This window comes from Zea mays, chromosome 1, assembly GCF_902167145.1.
Source record: "Zea mays cultivar B73 chromosome 1, Zm-B73-REFERENCE-NAM-5.0, whole genome shotgun sequence".
Classification (NCBI taxonomy): domain Eukaryota; kingdom Viridiplantae; phylum Streptophyta; class Magnoliopsida; order Poales; family Poaceae; genus Zea; species Zea mays.
This window is the reverse complement of record NC_050096.1, coordinates 283,835,517-283,856,632: the sequence shown is the minus strand read 5'-3', so window position 1 is coordinate 283,856,632 and position 21,116 is coordinate 283,835,517. Positions and strand designations below refer to the sequence as shown.

The 21,116-nt window shown below is 43.1% G+C and overlaps 3 protein-coding genes across 8 annotated transcripts in view; 1 reads left to right on the top strand and 2 right to left on the bottom strand.

The window, feature by feature from the left end:
* The window catches only part of LOC542041 (m4 protein), a 29,946-nt gene extending 22,726 nt beyond the window's left edge, over positions 1–7,220 (top strand). For 3 of the 6 annotated variants that reach the window (XM_008650160.3, XM_020540357.1, XM_008650168.2), the window contains 6 exons: positions 5,439–5,503; positions 5,586–5,685; positions 5,805–5,846; positions 6,028–6,069; positions 6,156–6,296; positions 6,777–7,220. In XM_008650160.3, coding sequence (XP_008648382.1) covers positions 5,439–5,503; positions 5,586–5,685; positions 5,805–5,846; positions 6,028–6,069; positions 6,156–6,296; positions 6,777–6,866 — 480 coding nt within the window. In that variant the 3' untranslated portion in view covers positions 6,867–7,220. The remainder of the gene's footprint in view (positions 1–5,438; positions 5,504–5,585; positions 5,686–5,804; positions 5,847–6,027; positions 6,070–6,155; positions 6,297–6,776) is intronic. The other 3 variants (XM_020540359.1, XM_035960963.1, NM_001111681.1) reach the window with 2 other exon arrangements.
* On the bottom strand, positions 1,306–5,432 carry LOC109943549 (uncharacterized). The gene is made up of 2 exons (XM_020546942.1): positions 2,026–5,432; positions 1,306–1,699 (listed from the first exon to the last, which is right to left on the bottom strand). Exons 1-2 carry the CDS (start codon positions 3,098–3,100, stop codon positions 1,656–1,658), a joined length of 1,119 nt encoding a protein of 372 aa, XP_020402531.1. The 5' UTR covers positions 3,101–5,432; the 3' UTR covers positions 1,306–1,655.
* Positions 7,221–7,285: 65 nt separating the features above from the next.
* LOC103644017 (uncharacterized) lies at positions 7,286–19,289 on the bottom strand. Its single transcript, XM_008667207.3, has 5 exons — positions 18,645–19,289; positions 17,037–18,528; positions 16,418–16,531; positions 16,185–16,316; positions 7,286–7,856 (listed from the first exon to the last, which is right to left on the bottom strand). Exons 2-5 carry the CDS (start codon positions 18,429–18,431, stop codon positions 7,719–7,721), a joined length of 1,779 nt encoding a protein of 592 aa, XP_008665429.1. The 5' UTR covers positions 18,432–18,528; positions 18,645–19,289; the 3' UTR covers positions 7,286–7,718.
* Positions 19,290–21,116: the final 1,827 nt, after the last annotated feature.

Below are 21,116 nucleotides of genomic sequence, written 5' to 3'. Positions count from 1 at the left end.
CTACCCTTCCTTCTGGGTTTTGCTTCACAGTGAATACCCATTTACAACTAACTGCCTTCTTTCCTTTAGGTAGTTTCTCAAATTCCCAAGTTTGATTTTTTTCTAGAGCTTTAAGCTCCTCCAACATTGCCTCACGCCAGTTAGAATTACATTGTGCTTCTTTCCAATCTCTTGGAATTGCTACGGAATGCAATGATGCAACAAATGCTCTATATGATGGTGACAAAGACGCATATGAGACATAATTGCTAATGTCATGTTCATATCCATACCTTGTTGGGGGGACTCCAGCTTTAGCACGCGCTCCTTTTCGTATTGCAATGGGCAAATCATAAGTGTCATAATCTTCAGTTTCTCCATGAGACGTCAAAGGTACATTTATAGCCTCTAATGTGTTTGGAGAGAACTGCTCAGTACTTGATGCTGAATTGGTTTCAGGAGCCTGAGGTTGCACATGGGACTTTCTTCTTGTATATACTTCGCCCTTATATCGTAAGTCGTCTCCACAAGATTTATTATTCTCGTGACTAGGATGTGTCTCCAATTCACTTGGCATTACTTGCATCTTTTGAGAAGCACCAATCACCACTTCCATTTTATTTGGTTGTTGTTCCATTGAATCAACCATTCTGTTCTCCCCCTCTCGACTAGCTTCATCTGTGCTAGTAGAGACAGAATCAAGAAAAAAATTTAGATCTGTCTTCTCACCATAGAAAGGCACAGTCTCTCTAAATGTAACATCCATGCTTACAAACAAACGTCGTTCACTAGGACTCCAACACTTGTATCCCTTTTGCCCTGCAGGATATCCAACAAAAATGCACTTCACAGCACGAGGATCCAACTTCCCCACCTGAGGTCTATGATCTCTGACAAAACATGTACATCCAAAAATTTTAGGTGGAACCACAAACTTATTCTCACCGAGAAGAATCTCACATGGAGTCTTCATTGCAAGTATTTTTGAAGGAGTGCGATTAATAAGATATGTGGCAGTCAATACAGCTTCACTCCATAGGAACTTCGGAACATTCATTGTAAACATCAGCGAACGAGCAACTTCCAAAATGTGACGATTCTTCCTTTCAGCCACACCATTTTGTGGAGGTGTATCAGGACAGGATGTCTGATGTAATATACCATTTCTTGACAGAAATGCATTAAATCCCTTGTTTACATACTCGGTTCCATTGTCTGTTCTTAGGATTTTGACTTGAGTATTGAATTGATTCTCAACTAGTGCACAAAAATTTTGAAAACACTTCAATACTTCATCTTTATGCTTCATCACATAGACCCAAGTCATCCGAGAAAAACAATCGATAAAAGTAACAAAGTACTTCATCCCATTAATAGAAGTCACAGGACATGTCCAAACATCAGAATGAACTAGCACAAAAGGAGATATACTCCTGATACCTCGACTAATATAAGATGTCCTTGTGTGTTTTGCAAACTCACAGGCATCACACAATAGCTTGCTTTTATCCACCCCACTCATTACATCAGGAAAAGCTTTGCATATCTTATCAAAAGAAAGATGCCCTAATCTACAATGCAAGAGCATCACTGCAACCTCCTTCTCTTCCATTCTTGTTGCCAGCATAGTGCATATTGTACCATTAGTCCCCTCATGATCCATATACCACAATCCATTACGCCTGGTAGCTGTCCCAAGTCTCTTCCCTGTTTCCCTCTCCTGAATTAAACAATTATCTCGATCAAGAATAATACGACAATCCAATTGATCAACCAAGGCACTTAGTGATATCAAGTTGACAGGAAAGGTTGGCACATACAAAACTGATGACAACTTAATAGATGGAGTGCATTGCACTGTGCCAACACCCTTGATGGGTTGTGGTGTACCATCAGCAGTTTGTATAATTTCTTTACGTGTGGGGGGATATCTTATATATGATGTAAATTCACTGGACGTGCCTGTGACATGCTTTGATGCTCCTGAGTCTAAAATCCATTTTAACTGTGTGACCTGTGTGGGTACAAAAGCATGAGCATAATTACCTTCATCAGTGTAGGCGAAGTGGACAAAATCCCCTGTGTGAGACTCCTGATCTTTATCTCCAGAGATTTGATTTTTCTTCCTCAACTTTGTTTCATCTTCGTGTTCCATAAATGTTTCAAGTTCTTCTTGTGTAGTTGCTGCATTCGCCCTTGCCCAACTCCTGCCTCCACGACCTCTGCCGCCTCTAGGAGCCCCTCTTCCTCTCCCACGATTAACTTTGGAAGGCTTAGAACAATTACGTGCAATATGTCCAACATTACCACAATTGTAACATTCTCTAGTATCTTTGGTTCTCATAGCTGAAAACACAGGATGAGGCGGCGTTTGAGAACTTTCTCTCATCACTTTGAGTCTTGACTCCTCCTGGGATATGGCAGCTATGGCTTCTTGTAGGCTAGGAAGAGTGGATTGATGAAACATGGAGGCACGTCTTCCCTCGAACTCTGAGTTTAGCCCCCTTAGCAATTGAAGTACACGTCTTTTTTCCACCCATTTCTTCGCCCAAGCAACACACTCTGAGTGTGGTAGCTCAATAGGATCATAATGATCAACATCAGCCCATAAACATTGTAACTCCTGAACGTACTCCGCCACAGATCGCTCCCCCTGTTTGATATTATGGAGGCGATCTTCAGTCTCCACCATCAACATAACATTTCCAGCTCCCGAGTACATTTCTTCAAGTGCTTTCCACATTTCTGCAGCACTTATGATTGTATCAACAGTGCTAGCAATTGCTGGAATCATAGAACTCAACATCCACGCTGCCACTAAAGAGTTTATAGCATCCCAGTCTTTCCATTCATCACTTAACTTATCCTTGGGCTCAACGACATCTCCTTTAACATAGCCCTCGAGTCTCTTTGCCTTCAATAATCGCAATGCTCTTCTAGACCATGCCAAATAATTTTTCACCCCTTCTAACTTAATCTCATTTGGCATTAGGTCTATCTTCTGAACTGGTTCTATATGAGCAACATTGTCTTTAATTGATGATGGAGCCTCATCCCTTTTTGCTGACAGTAATTCGACCAATTTACCAAGAACCTGCTCAATTCCTTGATTTTCCCCCATAATATATATGTAATAATAACTAGGAAACTACTTGGGCAGCTGCGTCAAGATCTGGGTCACAACGTCTAGAAGCCAGGACCAGGAGCGCCTCCTCTTCCTCCTCCTCCGAGCTGGATGGATCTCAGTCACAGGACGCGGGCAGCAGGGGGGAGCAGCAGCACCTGTGTGCCGGCAGCTTCCTCAAGGGTTGGACGAGCTGCGGCAGCTGGAGAGCCTCCCCAAGCACCCCTATCTCCAGATCCTTGTCGCCGACGAGTGCCCGCGTCCACGTCCTTGGCCGCCCTCGCCTTGTCGGCGGTGGCGTCCCTCCTGTGCTGTGGCTCGGGACCTGTCCCTGGCCTCCTGCGCGGCCTCCCTGCTGGCGTCGGTGTACTCGCCCGTCTTCTGCCTGGTCACGTCCCTCGCCTCCCTCGATCGCTCGTGTGCCTCGGCGGCCTCCTTCGGCCGTCGCTGATCTCCTTCTCGGTGGTCTTCTCCGTCGAGGCCGAAGACACTCGTCACCGCGACGCCATCGCCGTTGAGCCTGGCTCCGGTACCATGTGGATTTTTCTGGAATGTGGAAAACATACAGCACTCTCTCTACACCACACACACTTCTAGTATATGTGTACACGTTAATGGGCCAACACTAGACACATGGCCCAACAATTGGACATCCCAAAATGTCATTCATGAGGTGTATCAGGCAGTCCAAAGAATATCCTAGTATTATTTTGTTCATATTACGAAAGAGCCTCTAGCGTAATGGTTAAGGCTTTCGAGTAGCACCTTTAGGTCCCGGGTTCGATCACCTCGGATGCGAATTTCGGGTTTAGTTAAAAAAACTTATTGTGCCCCACCCGCTCCCAGGTTACGTCCTGCACGCCACCCTTCGGTTGGACCATTGTAGGGTGGACGGTGACAGCCTGCTAGTGATGGGGGCCAATGTTCGGAGATTTTTCTTGGATGAGACTATGTTTCGGTCTCTTATTAATATAATACCAGGAGGGTGGTCTTTCTCTCCATGGCCGAGTTTTTTATTTTGTTCATATTGTAATGTTTGAGGTGAAAGCAATTTAATGGTTTGTAAAAGTAGGGATTGTATCAGGGGCGAAGCTACTATGTAGCCAGTGGGTGCAAATGCACCCCCTAAAATTTTAAAAGTCAGTTATAGTGTTCAATTTTTCACCATATATGCATCACTCACATCTCATCCTTATGCATCCACAAGAGAGGTGCACCCCTTCATGTTTGCTCTAGCTTCGCCACTGGATTGTATGTTTGATATGCGCTTGGTATTAAGAGAAAAAAGAATACAACCATCTGATTACAGAATCTGCAATACCTCAAAAGTTGAGGCCAGAGTAGGATGCAAATAGAACAAATAACCAATCACTGATGGGAAAGGAAAAACATGAGCAAGACAACATCCTATGCAAAAGCTTATCTAAGACCTAGACCAGTGAGACCTCTGGCATCAGCCATGCGCCAGAGGTGAGTTTCCCCCATGAGACCCCTTTGAGCATCCTGGATTAATATGCACTGACCATGTCAAATAGTTGTGATTGACCTCTGGCCAGTGTAAATTGGCATACCCCAAAATATGGAAGGGGGGAATGGCATGGGTTATTTCCACCATTTGATTCACTTCAAAAATTTCTTCTCTTGTATGTTTGGTAGAAATGGCAATCGCAAGACATAAGCGCTGATACACGGTCGACAGTTAAAAGAAAACATGGGTGTAAAACAGAAACTAAGACAAGATATTGATATATTAGAGTACTCTCATTTATAAAGAAGTATTATATATCTATATTAACCTACATGTTTATTCATTAACTGTTTTCATGTGCATCTGTATGGTCATCGAGTCCCACCGGTTCTTTTTATTGAGGAACATGCATATATAGACCCTGAATACCAATAATATGTGATACCAGTGTGTAAAGGAGTTTAGGGCAGTTTCTAGAAGCACTAATAAATCCAAACGTATTATATGTTGTCAACCGTTTATAATAATCCATGGAGCTTTGTCATATTCTTTTACTAAATATAGCGCTAGTAATAGTTATGTAATAAATTCGGTTTCAGATTAGTACTCCATTCCAAAATTGTAAGTCGTTCAAGCTTTTTTAGAGATAGCTTTTGCTACACACCTTGATATATGTTATGTCTAGATATATTGTAAAAACTATGTATCTAGAAAAGTTAGAACGACTTACGGTATGAAATGGAAGGAGTACAAAGAATACTGTGCTGCAAGGCAGTCCATGGTTCACTTAATTATCCTATTATGTTGAGTTCCTTTTCATGATGTTGACCCATATTAAATAATGTAAATGTTCTTTGCTTTGTGTAGGGCAATTGGTGCCATGAATATAGAAAACTAAAGGCGAAGGTCGAGACAATACAGAAATGTCAAAAGTAATTTGTAGTGATTAGTTGCTGAAAATATGTAATATGCCCTGTTGAAGATAAATATGACCAAGCCTTGTGTGTCCTGCAGGCACCTCATGGGAGAGGATCTTGAAACTTTGAATCTCAAAGAGCTTCAGCAACTAGAGCAGCAGCTGGAGAGTTCACTGAAACATATCAGAACAAGGAAGGTAGTATGATCTATATATTAGACTGCAGTGCATTACTTACGTGATGCCTACTACACCACTGACAGCCATGCGCTCTGCATGTTGGAAAACTAACAAGTAAATATTCACCGCATGCGCAGAGCCAGCTTATGGTCGAGTCAATTTCAGCGCTCCAACGGAAGGTAAATTGTTGAGCTTGCTAAAGTTGGCTGTTCGAACTTCCTCTTTTAAGAATTGTATGATTTCTTTAGCTGGCCATTAGATGGGCATGGTTTATTGCAAGTGTTAACTACTTTGGTTGCCTTGTTACATCCACAAAATATCTCTGCTCTTGCGCTGTGCTGCGATGCATTGTTACCGCAGGAGAAGTCACTGCAGGAGGAGAACAAGGTTCTGCAGAAGGAGGTAGGCAGACGCTGCTGCAACTCAACGTCGCCTCATCCATGCTCAACTGGCCCTCTGTTTTCTCATGAACCAAATCAAATTTACAGAAAGCGTTACTCCTGCATGCAGCTCGCGGAGAAGCAGAAAGACCAGCGGCAGCAAGTGCAACGGGACCAAACTCAACAGCAGACCAGTTCGTCTTCCACGTCCTTCATGTTAAGGGAAGCTGCCCCAACAACAAATGTCAGGTAGATAACAGATTACATTCACATCGTGCTACAATCCCAAATAGTGATGTGACCTCATTTTCGGGTAAAGATTTGAGTGTGCTTGGGCTTAGCTGAATCCCATTTCAAAAATACACTTGTGCATTTTCAAAATATACTCTTGTAGACCAGCATGAGCAATGTTGGCAGTTGACCCACAATGTTCCTTCAAAAAAACTTGGATCGTTAAAGAGCCACAAAGAAAAAGAAAAAAAAATCTTCAGGAAATGATAGGTTAGTTTTTTTCTTCACATAAGGTATGTGGTCATTTTTTTCTACAAATTTTCGTGTCATCCCTCTAGATGTACGGGTTTTTTTTTGAGCTTGCGGTTTTTATCTTGTAAATTTCCAAAACAGTAGCCGCACGCCTGTGCTCAGCCAGGTAAATTTCCTGCAGACGCACTGCTGACATGTCAGGAAGCAACTGGCTGAAAAATGACCGTTTGTGTCCGGTTTTTGCAGCATCTTCCCTGTGGCAGCAGGCGGGAGGGTGGTGGAAGGGGCAGCAGCGCAGCCGCAGGCTCGCGTTGGACTGCCACCATGGATGCTTAGCCATCTGAGCTGCTGAAGGTTTGCCCTCACCGTCGCGATGTGATAGCCCAAAATCCAGCAAGTCTTCCCCGGACCCCGGACTGTCCCCGCTTCTCCGCCTGGTGCAGTATCGTCGTGATCGCGAGAAGCAGCAGCAGCGGTTTGCCGTATTTTTTACCACTGTGTATAAGTAGCATATCTGCAATGTGTATATTTTGTTCACCGTTCCTGCTGGGGCGGCCGCACGGTACTTTACGCATGTAATATATGTGCTTCATCAAATCACTTTCACTACCATAGCATGTGCCGGTTTGTGGTAGTTTCATGTCTCACATAATGGGTACACATTCATATCCCAGTGGTCTCGGTTCTTCACATCAAAGTTCTATTTCTTCATGCAGCAACTTCTATATCTTCATGGCCGTTCAAAAATACGTACAGATTAAAGATGCAGCTGCATATGTAACATCAATAGAGAAAGGGCTACATCTGATTTAATTGCGATGTTCTGATGTCTCCTAGACACCTTTTAGTACAAAATGCAGATGTATGAAAACCAGAGGACGACACCGTGGTATTCTGTCGAATAAACTAATAAAGATGGTCTTAAAAAATGATCTTTCTGCCATCGGTGATGTACAACCATTTCGCCATCACAAATCGAAGTGGTTACCATCCCATGTCATAGCTGACACGAATGCCTACCCAACCCAACCCCCAACACACACACACACACACAAAAACACATTTAACAAGCTAAAGCCCTAGTTACTTGTAAATAACGCCAATAAACATCCTCTGAATTCTGTACCTTGACCCTACAGGTGAATGGAGGATGCGCCAAGGCATGTGGAAAAAAGAGTGGGATGGCTATTAGGATAGCCGAGGTAGCTTCTCCTTCAGCCGCGAAATGAACTTAAATGTCTCCTCTGCTTTTACTTGTTGATAAATATCATTCCTTGATACCCTGTCGGGATGGAATTTCAGAAGAGCTTGCTTGAAGGCTTTAACCTGAAAAAGATAAGTAATGTCATCAAATTAACTACTCCCTCTATCTCAAATTAGTATTTGTTTTAACTCTTGGTTTTATGTCTATATTCATATGGATGAAGATGAATCTAGACACATACAAAACTCCTAAAACGAATTTTAATTTGGGACAGAGGAGTATTATGTTACAGGCATTCCTAAATCTCTTCTATGTGCCGAGCAGAAAGCTTATAAATTAGTCTCTGGAAAAAAAATTGAGTTCATTGAACCAGAACACGGGTTTATAAGGTACAGGTAGCCACTGATCTTCACTACCCAAAAGTTGAGTTCATTGAATAAATTTAGCCCAACAATCTGTTGCACTACCCAATTTGTTCTTCATGGTGAGAGATCCATAGCTAACTCCACCTATGCCGGTGATAGGTTTGATGAGCCAACATTAAACCTAACAATTCTAATGGAGACAAAACCCGGAAAAAAATCCGTTGAGGTGTGTACGGTTGTGTCCAGCAGACTGTGTATATGGCCGTTTTGCATTGTAGGCGGCATAAACTGCGGTTTGAAATAGGTGGGATAGGTAAGGCTGCTTGAGATAGCCTAACCCTTTTAGGGATGCACAATATCAGAACTTGAGTATGTTGTTAAATGGGAAAGGGCCAGATCGGCACCCCTCGATGATGTGCCGTGTCGTGATCTGGGCATGATATCAAGCGAGCGAGGCTGGATTGCTGCTTTCTTAGTAACGTTGCGGCGGCATCCGGGTGTAGTGAAAAAATATGCAAGGATCTTCCCATCATCAAAGGTGTGAAGGGTAAAAAGCTAGTTGAACCAACTAAGATTCGTTTAGATAGTTAAAATGTAGGATCGTTACATGTAAGTTAAGAGTGTTAGTTGAGACAACGAATAGGAGACATATAAATATCTTATGCACCAAAGAGACCAAATAGAAGGGTTAAAAGACAAAGGTGGTGGACAACAAGACTAAATGAAAGGATCACAATACGAAGGACAACAATGGCCTCAAACTTTGGTACATAGCCACAATTGCAAATAAAAATGGAGTAGGAGTTTTGATTGATAAAAGACTTAAAAACGATATGTTGCAGGTGAGAAGACAAGGAGATAGGTTTATCTTAGTCAAGCTTGTCTTGGGTGATTTGGTCTTGAATGTAATTAGTGTGTATGCCCCCAAAGTCGCCACGATGAGAGTGGTAAGAAACTTTCTAGAAAGACTTAGATGACATGGTTAGACCGTTAGAGTTATACTTAGTGAGAAACTCTTTATAGGGAGAGATCTCAATGGACATGTAGATATAACAAGTGCAGGTTTTGAGGCTGTTTGTGGAGGTTTTAGGTATAGTGTAGAAATCAGGAGGGAGAGGAAGTCTTGGACTTTGCAATAGCTTTTAGCCAACACTTCCTTTAGAAAGAGAGAATCCCATTTAGTGATTATAATAGTGGCCAAGCATGCTTGAATTGCAAGGTGATATCGAGGAGGGTGTTGTCTCTCAACATAAGTTTGTGGTGGCGGACTGGCGGTCTTTCGTTTTCAGGTGCGTGCCCATAGGGATAAACAATCCAATATTGTGAGAACAAAGTAGTGAAAACCGTAGAAATAAATGTGTCTTTGGTGGCTGCAACCCTAATGTTAACGGCAACGACTACTGTGCAAGCGTGCAAGCGTGCAAGCAAACAATCTGATCCATTAGATTGTGATCCAACCGTAGGTCACATTTAACACTTAAATCCTTCCACCACCAGCTCAATAATCTTTATAAAAAAACCTCTAACAAACCATGGTCGTATTTATGGTTGGATCGTAATCTAATGGATCAGATGGTTTGCTTGCACGCTTGCACATAAGGACTGCTTGCATAGGAGTCGTTACGAATGTTAACATGAGTCTTAGAGTTGTTGATGAGGAAAGGAAAAAATGGGAGATTGCTGGTGCCAAGGGTCTTTCCCATTTGGCAGCACCATTAGCTGAGAATTAAGGACTTTTTGGTTTTCCTTTGGTTGCTGTCCTTTTTTGATGGACTTTTTTTATGTATGCTTGCTACTGGCCTTCGTAGGGAAACCTCTTGTATTGGTCTTCTTAAGACCTACCCTTTTTCAGCTTAATATATAATGGAGTGCAGTTCTCCTTCGCATTCGAGAAAAAAACAGTGGTGAAAACTGAAAGAGAAAACATCAGAAGTCTTCAAGGAAAGAACCATCAAAGAGGGCACTTGGAAGGAAGATGACACAGGCAGCATGTGGGAGAAGATGTCATCCTGCATTCGAAAGCTGGCCTCAAATGTGTATAGCAAAACCAAGGGAAACGAGGACCAAGCTAAAGATACTTAGTGGTGGAATGAGGAAGTTCAAAGGGCTATTAAGAAGAAAAAAATGCTATAGACATTTGTACCATGACATGAGTGTGGACAACTTAGAGAAGTACAAGATAGCAAAGAAGACCACAAAGCGAGCTTGTGGCAAAGGGTAGGGTGTATGAGGATCTTTACCAACGTTTGAGTACGAAGGAAAGAGAGGAGGACATATGTAGGATGGGTAGGGTCCGTGAGAGAAAAACAAGGAACTTCAGCTAAGTTAAGTGTGTTAAATATGAAATGGGAAATCTCTTAGTGAAGGAGAATGAGATCAAACATAGACAATTTTGATGAGACCAATATGAATTTTGTGCATAGTATCCAAGAATCTACATTTAGAGAGGCATTGGAATTGATAAAATAGGTATGACGATGGGACCTGATGGTATCCCAATTGAGGCATGGAGCCTTGGGAACATAGCTATGGCTAACCAAGTTGTTTCAACCATATCTTTTGGTCGAACAAAATAAAATGTCGGGTGAGTGGACAAGTATAAGGGATATATTCAAAGTTGTACTAATTACCAGGGAATTAAGTTGATGAGCCATACTATGAAGCTATGTGGACGAGTTATCGAACATCTTCTAAGAGAAATAACAAGGATCTCTATGAATAAATTTGGTTTCATGCTCAAAAGATCAACCATGGAAGTCGTTTTCTTAATAAGACAAGTGATGGAGCAGTATAGGAAGAAGGACCTACACATGGTTTTCACTTTTCACTAACATGCTCATGACATAATAGCAAGAAATGTTATATGGTGGCTTTGAACAATCATAAAGTTCCAACGAAGTATGCTAGACTCCAATGAAGTACGCTAGACTCATTAAGGACATGTACAACAATGTTGTGGACCTGTACAACAATGTTGTGACTAGTGATGACTTCCTAATCAGAATATCAAGGGCCAGCATTGAACCCTTCACCTTTTTGCATTGGTAATAGATGAGGTCATAAGGGGCATATAAAGGGGATATCTCTTGGTGTATGCTTTTTGCGAACGATGCAGTGCGAGTAAATAGGAAAATGGTGTTGTGGCGGGAGACTATAGAGTCCAAAGGTTTTTGACTCAATACAACTAAAAACGAATATGAGATGATGTGACTTCAGCACTACAGATGAATTAGGAGATGTTAGTTTGGAAGGTCAAGTAGTATCCAAAAGGACGTCTTTCGGTATTTAGGATCAATGCTACGGAGAAACGAGAATATTGATGAAGATGTTAACCATAGAATCAAAGCATGGTGCATAAAGTGGCATCAAGTATCTAGCATTCTATGTGACAAAAGGGTACCACGGAACTAAAATGCAAGTTTTATAGGACAGCGATTAGACCCGCTATGTTACATGATACAGAATGTTGGTTCGGCAGACAAGTATATGTTGTGTTGGATTTGTGGCTATACAAGAAGGGATCGAGCCAGGAACTATGATAGATGTTATAGGCTAGGGCGGCACCAAGCTTGTCTAACACCAGCTGAGATGGTTTGGACAGGTCTAACAGAGAATTCCAAATGTTGTGCATAGTGGGATCCTAAGGAGCGATAGCAATGGAAAGAGAGGCAGGCAAAGACCGAATTTGACATGGGAAGATGCAATAAAAGGAGACTTAAAAGAATAGAATATACCCAAAGATTTAGCCTTGAATTGGAGTGCATGAAGAACAACTATCCATGTGCCTGAAACTTAACTTGTGGTTTCTGTCGGGTTTCAACTATACCCTACCCCAACTTGCTTGGTACTAACAAGCTGTGGTGGTGGTGGTGGTGAGATCTTCATAGGTGTGCGGAGTTCACCATCTTTCCTGGACTGCCACTGTTTTCAGCTTTGTGCTAATTATAATAGAAGTTGAACAGATGTGTTCGTGTGTTAGTGTCGAGCTTTATTTGCAGGTAAGCTTGCTCAATATTGAGTTATACATGGATATTTCATTGCTCACTATACCTGCTGCCTATGGCGTTGGCAAAATTTTGAGCTACACTGTCTTCATGTCTTGTGTTCCAAGAATTGGCTGTTTCTAAACCGAGTTGGTTAGGTGGCCTGAGTAGCACTCCTCATGTCCTGGGTTCGACTCCCGTGGAGTGAATTTCAGGCTGTGGTTAAAAAAATCTCCTTGTCTATCTCATGCCAAAGCACAGGTCTAAGGCCCAGTCCCGGTCGCGATCGTGTTCTCACATGGGCTACGGTGCCGCTGTGTATGGGTGGGGCAGGGGTTCGGGGGTTGTCTCGACCTGCGTGAGGTCTTTTTCTTAATATAATGCCCGGGGACTGCCCTATCGAGTTTTTTTAAAAAAAACACTCATGTGCAAGCAGTGAACTGTGGTTGCATCATGGTTATTAAAACGTCGCTTAAACGACGTTTAAGCGTCGTTTAAGCGGTAAAACGTGATTAGAAATTAAAACGTTCTAACAAAACAGCGTAGAACATCCGTTTTGGACGTTTAATCGTCGTTTAAACGTCTGAAACACGTTTTATGTCGTTTTAGATGTTCTGAGGACGTTCTAGTTACTAGTGGGCCTTCCTGGGCTTTAGGTACTCGGCTACTCGCTTTCTCTTCGAACCAGCACTGGAGGCTGCCCAGCCACGGCTGCGACTGCAGACCGCGCCTCCTCACTCCTCAGCCAGCGCAGCGCTGGAGATCTGCCGACCGGCCGTCCAGCCGCGCCTATGACAGTGCGACCGCCCTCCTGCCCCCAGGTACGCCGCCGGCCCCCCTCCTCCCTCCGCCAGTCCGCCCACAGGCTAGTGCGCCGCCGTGCCACTGCCTAGTGCCCACTTGCTGCCGCTGCATCCACTTGCCCGGCCATGCTCCAGTGCCCACTTGCTGCCGCTGCATCCACTTGCCCGGCCAAGCTCCAGTGCGCCGCCGCATCCACTTGCTGCCGCTGCCCTCAGCGGCCCAGATCCATTCGCTGCCCTCGCTGCCCCTCACAGTGAATCACCTCTGCGGCTGGGACTGGGAGTGAGGGGTCCCAGCCACTTCCCACTGCGTCGTAGACCGTCGGCCTCTGCGCTGCGCTCACCTCTGCGGCCACTCCGCAAGACCAGCTCAAAGATCAGTCACGAAGGCTTATGTGTGAACTCAACTTATGTGTGAACTTATTCTATATTTGAATTTCTATGTCAAGTCTGAAAAGACGTTTCAACATTCGTTTAAACGTTTAAAAGTTAAAAAGTTGGTTTATAACGTTTTACCACTTTAATAACCATGGGTTGCATGCATTATTGGTTTAGTGCTTGATGACTTGATGTTCTTTACAGATCTTGAAGTTTCTCTTGAAGCAAGAGAAAAAAACCTACGAAAATGTTTGTGTTCCTTTGTTTCAGGATGAACATTTGGGGAAAAAATATGAACCAAGAATGCATGCAATGTTTCTGGTCCGAAAATATTTCTGCCATAAAAGCAGGAAGGGACAAGCAATATTTCTGGTACAGTTTCTGTTTCTGCAGTCTTAAAGGTCAATGCATGTAGAATAAGAACTGTAAACTGCATAGGAGGCTTGCATTTTAGCAGAGCAGGATGCTGCCTCTCAGAGATAAGCTATGAATGTTCTGCAGGAGTACAGGCTGGTCAATGTTTTAATATATTTTGATTTTTCTGAAGATCACCTTATTTTTTATGCATAGACTATGGGTCTGTTTGGTTAGGTTGTGGCTGTGAAAAAAGTTGTTGTGGGATGTGAGCTGTGAAAAAAGCTGTTGTGGGCTGTGAGCTGTTAAAAAACTAAAAACTGTTTGGTCGAAACCACTAAAAGTCGTTAAAAGTTCTTCGATATATGTTTTCACAGTTCCATCCGGAAGCCACTAAAAGCAGGTCGAGGGGTGCTTTCAATTTTGCACTGCGAGGAAGTCGGCTTTTAGAAAAAGCTGCTTCAGCCCTTTGGTTTGGCTTTTGGCTTTTAGGGGGCAAAAGCCAAAGCCAAAAGCCAAACCAAACACACCCTATTTCCATCTGAACTAGGTCAGTTACGACAGAAAAATATATTTTGTGTGCATAATCCAGCTCGGTTTATTTGTTTCCTTCTTAGTTGATTCATTATTTTTCTCTCTTAGCTAATTTTGCTAGCTGATTGGTTAGCTTATTTTCTTAGCTAATTGATAGCTGATTGATTAGTTCCCTTTCTTAGCTAATTGATAGCAGATTGGCTAGTTTTCTTCTAAGCATTTGTAATTATGTACACAAACATATCAATAGAATACACCTATCACAGGGGTGCAGTTTGGTGTCCTAGTCTAGTTTGTGTTGAGTTCTGTGTGTTTGAGTGGTCCAGGGATCATCTTCTTCGTCTCTAGCAAGGCATGCCGGCAAGTAGAAGTTTACATTCAGTAGTGTCTATACTTTGTAACATATAAACATAGATTTATCAAAGCAGAACACATGTACCTATGGTTCAATAAGTAATGCTGCATTTGATTAATCAGGATTTAACAGCATCTAGCTATTCTGATGTTTTGTTTGACAGTGCCGATACATAGATAAAAACGTCTTTGTACACACAACTTTTTTGAAAATAAAATGGGACAAGATAGTGCATATATATTGATAAATGGACATTTTAGGCATCTCGGTGGTCTCTTCCATTGTCTAACTTCTTTAATGTAAGCAATCAGTTCCTTCATTTCTTGGTTGCTTTGTTTGCCTCATAAACTCATGGGCAATATAGAGACAATTCCAAAATTTTAAACCACTTGATTCCTCATCATATATACCTTTTGTTCTTCCTTGTGCAGAGTTCGCTTGTGAGGTCAATTTTGATTTCTAGCTGTAGTGCTAACTGCTAAGTATAATGCAAGCCCCTTAAAATAGAACCGTGTTTGCTTGCTTAGAAAAAATGTAGCTCTACGAATAAAACTGAAAATATGTTGTGTTATGTATTGTGTGAACATGTGGATGTAGTGCATATCAAAAGAAAAAGGTGGATGTGTTTAGCAACTTTGTCGTAAGAGTGTGCTCCAAATGTAGAGTGGTATATTGAATGAAAATTGCAACGGTGTAAGGATCTGGAGGAACTCCACCTCCGATTCAATCGACCTAGGATCCACAGGGGCTTCAAATCATGCAAATCGACCAAAGATCCATGAGGACATCATATAATGATACACAATATTTTGTTAATCAGGGACTTTAAGCCAAATGATCTCACATTTCAGGTCCGCTAGAGTTGTTCCAACTGAGGATGATCTTAATGCAATAGCATTTGGACTTTAGGATGTATCATACCAAAGATTGCTTTGAGCGCATCCACAGCAGCCTGGTTGGATATTTACAGTTTTGGAGACCCTTGGAGATCATTACTAGAGCTAAAGCTGCATATGTTGTTTTCATTACTGGGTAAGCTTTTCTTGAGCGATATATAACTTTTTTTACTGTTTACACCCTGTACCTAAACTTGTTGATCTGTTTGACATGGGATTAAAAATCTAATTATGATCAAAGACTAAATTTTGCAGTGACTCATTTGACCGTTTTGAGGTTCAACATATTTACAGACAATCTAAGGTAGAAAAGCCTTTTTTATCTCCATACTCACATCGCTGTATCATTGTCACCCCCTATCTCTGCTGTACTCTTTGTGCAAATGATTTGCAGCTGAACGAAACAGTGACAATTGTGTACATAACCATAGAATTCTTATTTCACTTGAGCAATGTGTATCAATTTTTATTTGGAAAAGTCATAAAAGTGACATGTGATGGCACTATCCTACAAAACGCTCGAAATTTTGGCTGGTAGGGCGCACAAAAAAATCTAGTTCGAGTACACATCTGCATGCAATTGCAGAAGCTACCCATAGCTGTTCATAAAACTCTAAAACACTGGGGGTTTTACTTTTTATGATTAAAAGAGACAAGGGCCAACAGTGTTTGTACTAGGCAAAACATATAAAATCAATATGAATGAAAAAAAGCTAGCAGCAAATAGTTTTTTTACAATCAGCAAGTGACGGGTTGAGTGTATCCATAAGAACAGCGCATACCTCACCACCTTCAACTGAGATGCCTAGCGCATGCAGTATTGAAGTCATATCACAATGTCTCCTTTCTATATCTTCCAGCTCCTTTCCGACCGTTGCCCGATACCGCTCCTTCAGTTGTATAGCTTCTTCATTCTACAGGAAGAAAGAGGTAAGAGCCATATAATGCCAAAGAAATATGAAAGTTTACAATGAATTCTGCTAGCATAACACTGAAGACTGGTAGAACAAGAGACCTTTCTCTGCGATTCACGGACTTCTTGCAATCTTTGCTTTTGTCTCTTCTCCATGTCAAGCAATCGTTGAGCTTCAGCTTTCTTTCTCTTTCGCAATTTCTTTGCTTCCTCGGCCTACACGATGTTTTTCAACAAACAACCATCTTGAGTTGTGACAGATCCAAACTTATGTCAGTAGTCTGTCTGCTAGCTATTTTGATTATTACTCCTTTAGTCCCAAAATAAACCACTTCCTAGAATCACCTTAAGTCAAATTACCTTAAATTTGATCAACTTTATAGGAAAGGTTGACAGTGTCATTGACACCAAATACGTCATATATGAAAATATACCTCATGATGCATCTAGTGATACTGATTTGGTGTCATAAATATTGAAGCTGTGTTCTAAAAAAACTAGTCAAACTTCAAATAGTTTGACTTAGGACATCTCTAGAAGTTGATTTAGTTTGGGACAGACGGAGTATGTTTTAAAAAAAAATAAAATTAGGCAGGCATGAGCCCGCTACTGCTGAAATCACATCGAACACAGCATGTTGAATGTTATGTTCCCAGACTCATGCATGGCAACACATTTCTAGTAAAGTTTAACATCAATTCAAAGTAGCAAAATAATGTACCTGTATTTGTAATTGCCGATGTCTTGAAGCCCATTCCTCCTCTGCTGCTCGCTTGTACTCAACAGATTCTTTGTGTTTTTCACGTTCACCGATCACTGAAGCAAACCGCCCTAATTCCTCAGGATCCTGAAGCAAATCCTTACCCTTGGCCAGACCATTATCTTGAGCAGAATAAAAAATTGTGTTGTAGGAAGCTTCAGGTGGTGATGGATACTTTTGTGAATATACATCATCAGGTATTGTCTCATCAACCTTTTCAGGAGTACTGACAAAAATTGGAGGACTTCCATCGTTCCTATCCACTGACCAGATTCCAGAAAAAAACCTATTTGCAGGAGCGAAGTTATAGGCAGAGCTTTCATCAGGGCGAGGTAATTGAACCCCTCTTGAAGCTTTTTCAGAACCAACCATTGAACATTCTTTGACATTTGGTGCTGAAAACTGGTCATGGTGATCCTTTGACCTGCCGGTATTATTTTGAAGACCTTCCTTACGGGCATCGCTAAAACTTTGAGATATGTTATCATTGAGATGGCATTCAGTAGGGATATCCTTTCCACTGCCATTTCGATTTTGTGCGCTTTCTCTACCATTTATACTGGAAAAATCTCCATTAGAGCATTCTTCAGTATTTGGCACAGAAGGGCCATGGACACCCTTTTCAGTGCCAGAACTGCTTTGAGCATGCCCAGGGCTTTCTTTTGTACTGTCACTACTATTTTGAGAGCCATACTTGCTTGCAGCACTGTAAAACCAAGACATACTCTCGTCTGGATGGCGTTCAGCACCAAAGAGATGCTCAGAGTATTTACCTGGTTGTGTCTCCAACCCAGCACATGACGCGAATGCAGTAGCACCACCATCCTCACACTCGTCGACACCATGAGGTGGCTTTTTTCTGGAAGCAGCCGTCTCCCACATCTCACGGGCTGTACCAGCCGTGTCATCCAAAATCTCACAATCAGAGCCGTCATCAGTGTCAGAGTCCCATCCTTTGGTCAAATTGCTCTCAGAGCTGTCATACGAGCAATCAAACCCATATCGGTTCCTGGGAGAACCCCGGCCTGGGGTCATCGCTACTGGAGACCCAGAGGCACAGGACATGCTAGGACCTGCTTTATCCCCTCTGGTACCATCTTTCTCATCTTCATCATCATCTATGTTGATCACATCACCAGAGAAGCCGCCCCCTTTCCTCGCTTCAGATCCTGGTGCCGCCGCCGCAGAAGGTGAACCTCGCGCAGCTGCGCGCTCCATAATGATAACATCACCATCATCGTCCTCATCGATGACCACCACGTTGCGAGGTGCGGGCTTGTGCGCAGGGAACACCCGCGTTCGCCGCGTCAGCGTGGGCCCCTGCTGAGGAGTGAAGCTGAACCGTCCCCACGACATGGCTAGCCCGGGGGCCCAAGACCGAGACGATCGCTGCTGCAGGCTGGCGGCTATAGCATGCCAAAACCCGCGACAGACTCAGGGTTCCACGGTGATCCTGCAGAGAAAACGGCAAGCTTGTATATTCAATCAAATGCGGTGGGGAAATGCGCAATCAGGAACCCTAAATCGCAGGAATGGGCGTGAAACAGCGGCGAAAAAGAGGAGACTTACCGTGGTAGCGACGTCGGCGGTTAGATTCGGGGAGGAATTGAATTTGGGAGACAAGACCCCAAATCCGCCGCCGCTTTGTCCTTCCCGTTGAGGAAGAAGAGAACGACGAGGACCAAGATGAGGTAGCCGCCGCCGTCCAGCAGCTGCCGCGACACCCAGACGCAACAAGACGAGATGACCGGCGCGGCGCAGTTGATGGCGAGGAAGACGACCCCGACGGCGGTGGCTGGAGGAGGCGGGCCCCACAGCCGCGTGCGAAGGTGGGCCCGGCGTCGGCGCAGGGAGGAGAAACGGCGGGACGAATGGAGCGCGTGGACGAGGAGCTTGCGGTGGAACAGAGGAGGAGCCCGACTGCGGCTAGGCGGCGGAGGCCTGGGCGGACGGATCCATGAGAAGAAGCGGACCGACGAGAAGTTGGAGAAAAACTCCATTCATATTGGTAGTTTCTTTCTTAAAAGTTAGAGGGAAACGTACCTGGTGCGCACAGTGTCATGTTTGATTTGCTGCCTAAATTGTCACATTTTAACTTTTATGCCTAAGATTAGTTCTTCAATTCGGACGACTAACCTTAGACAAAGTGTGACACGGTTAGCCACGAACCAAACAAACCTTAAATCTCTTTAGCTAGCCTTATACATGTACGTTACACCGCTGACACAATACACCAGTACGTGTTATAATGTTACGAGAAAAGATGTTGTAATCCATTTCTAGGTGAGTTGCTCTTGTACTGTTATGGTTTTTATATATCACATAGTTAGATCTTGTTTAAGCAATATAATTTACGTCTATTTTAGCAGCAATCTAACTAATGCATTATAGCATTTCTTAAGGTACATTTTATCGAAGAATGAATGGACCGTGGGCTGAAGCTTGATGTGTTAATCTCGATAGTAGCTGATTGGAGGCCATTAAGTAATGAAGACAGAAAGAAGCGGCAAAGGAAAAGCTAGCATAATTAAAATATTGGGTTGCAGACATGCTCGATCACAAAACCAACCAAACCATCAGTCATTAAACAACATATATAGCTAGTACATCATCATAGAGAGAAAACCTCCGTACATGTTCAAAGTTATGTTTTCCACGACAAATGTTTCCGAGACACCGGGTAGCATGAGGAAACAATATTAACAGCTTTGTAACTATATAAAAATTCCTAACAAACTAAAATACAATAAATTTAAGACAACTTTGGTTGCATAGACATATAAAATTAAATTAGAAAGGAACATTTGGATAGAATACGGAGAAAATATCCCTGAAGGCGCATAGCCAAAGAATAGATCAACCAAACTACTGCAAATTTATGACTAAAAGATCACTGAGATTGACTTTCTTGAAGAACACAATAATACTGATGTGAATATGTGATGCAACTTAATCACAGTAGTAAAATTACATTTGATATTGTATTTGGTAAAAAAATGTGTTCAAAGTTTAGAGTCAACAACTAAACTCAGGTGTTACAATGTACAACGGGCCTTACTATTCAGACTTTTAATATAAAAACTCATGACAGACTATTAATATAAAAACTCATGACAGGTATAATACTCAAACAATCATAAGCAATGTGTATATGAATTTTAGACATAATGATGCCTATCACCTGCTTTAGTATTCAGGCTGACTCCAACAATATCCGGTAAACCGATCTGTACGCTAAATTTAGCGTTCGGTACATGCGCTATCCGCTCCAACAACGTCCGCTAAGAGGTTCGCTAATTTAGAGGAGCCCCCTGACAGCCGCTAAAGGTGGAGAATCGTTGTTCATCCGCTATCTGTCCTTCGCATCGTCCAAGGAGGAGTTGCAACACACTGTGACGCACAGCCAGCCACCACCACGCCATGGCCTTCGGAGCTTTCGTTGGAGACTGCGGCAGCACAGAGCACCTCGACCATGCTATCCCCCATCACCGTGCAGGCCAGCGTCGTCGCAAGTCATCTGGCGCCCACACACATCGCGACAGCCATCTAGCAAGTCAGCTCGCGCCATGGAGGAGGAAAGACGACCGATGCCTGGGAGAAGGAGCACGTGGCTGCGTGTCGTGGAGGAGGAAAGACGACCGACTGTCATTCGTCGGCCGTCTCCTCTGCGACCGTGCACTTCGCCGAGTTGCCGAACACGAGCTCAAGGCGGTATGGAACGCGCTCGTCATGCTGCTCTTCCCTGCTCGCAGGCGCAGCGCCGCCGGGGATGGCCAAGGCCATGCAGGCACCACCGCTCGCCATTGAGGTCATGCTGGACCTTCCATCCCCTGCTCCATCCTCGAACTCGTGTGGCAGCCGAAGTTTGAATCAGCTCTCGTGTAGCAGGCAATGCAGGCGATGCCGAGGATGACACGCAGATGGTGCTCGACGATATGCTCAAGCCGGCGTAGCACTACTCTGTTCTTTTTTCATCCGCCTTTTCTTCTCTGGCACGATGTTAGATGATGGTCCTCACTCGTTCTAGTGGGTTCGAGTAGA

Bases quoted from the DNA above. Each gene is read 5' to 3' on its own strand.
- LOC109943549 (XM_020546942.1), bottom strand. From the start codon at position 3,100: ATGGGGGAAAATCAAGGAATTGAGCAGGTTCTTGGTAAATTGGTCGAA. The intron at 1,700-2,025 runs GTAATTATGCTC...TGTTTAATTCAG, and splicing joins CTTCGCCTACACTGATGAAG to GAGAGGGAAACAGGGAAGAG.
- LOC103644017 (XM_008667207.3), bottom strand. From the start codon at position 18,431: ATGTCGTGGGGACGGTTCAGCTTCACTCCTCAGCAGGGGCCCACGCTG. The intron at 16,532-17,036 runs GTACATTATTTT...AACATCGTGTAG, and splicing joins ATCGGCAATTACAAATACAG to GCCGAGGAAGCAAAGAAATT. The intron at 16,317-16,417 runs GTCTCTTGTTCT...TTCTTCCTGTAG, and splicing joins TCCGTGAATCGCAGAGAAAG to AATGAAGAAGCTATACAACT.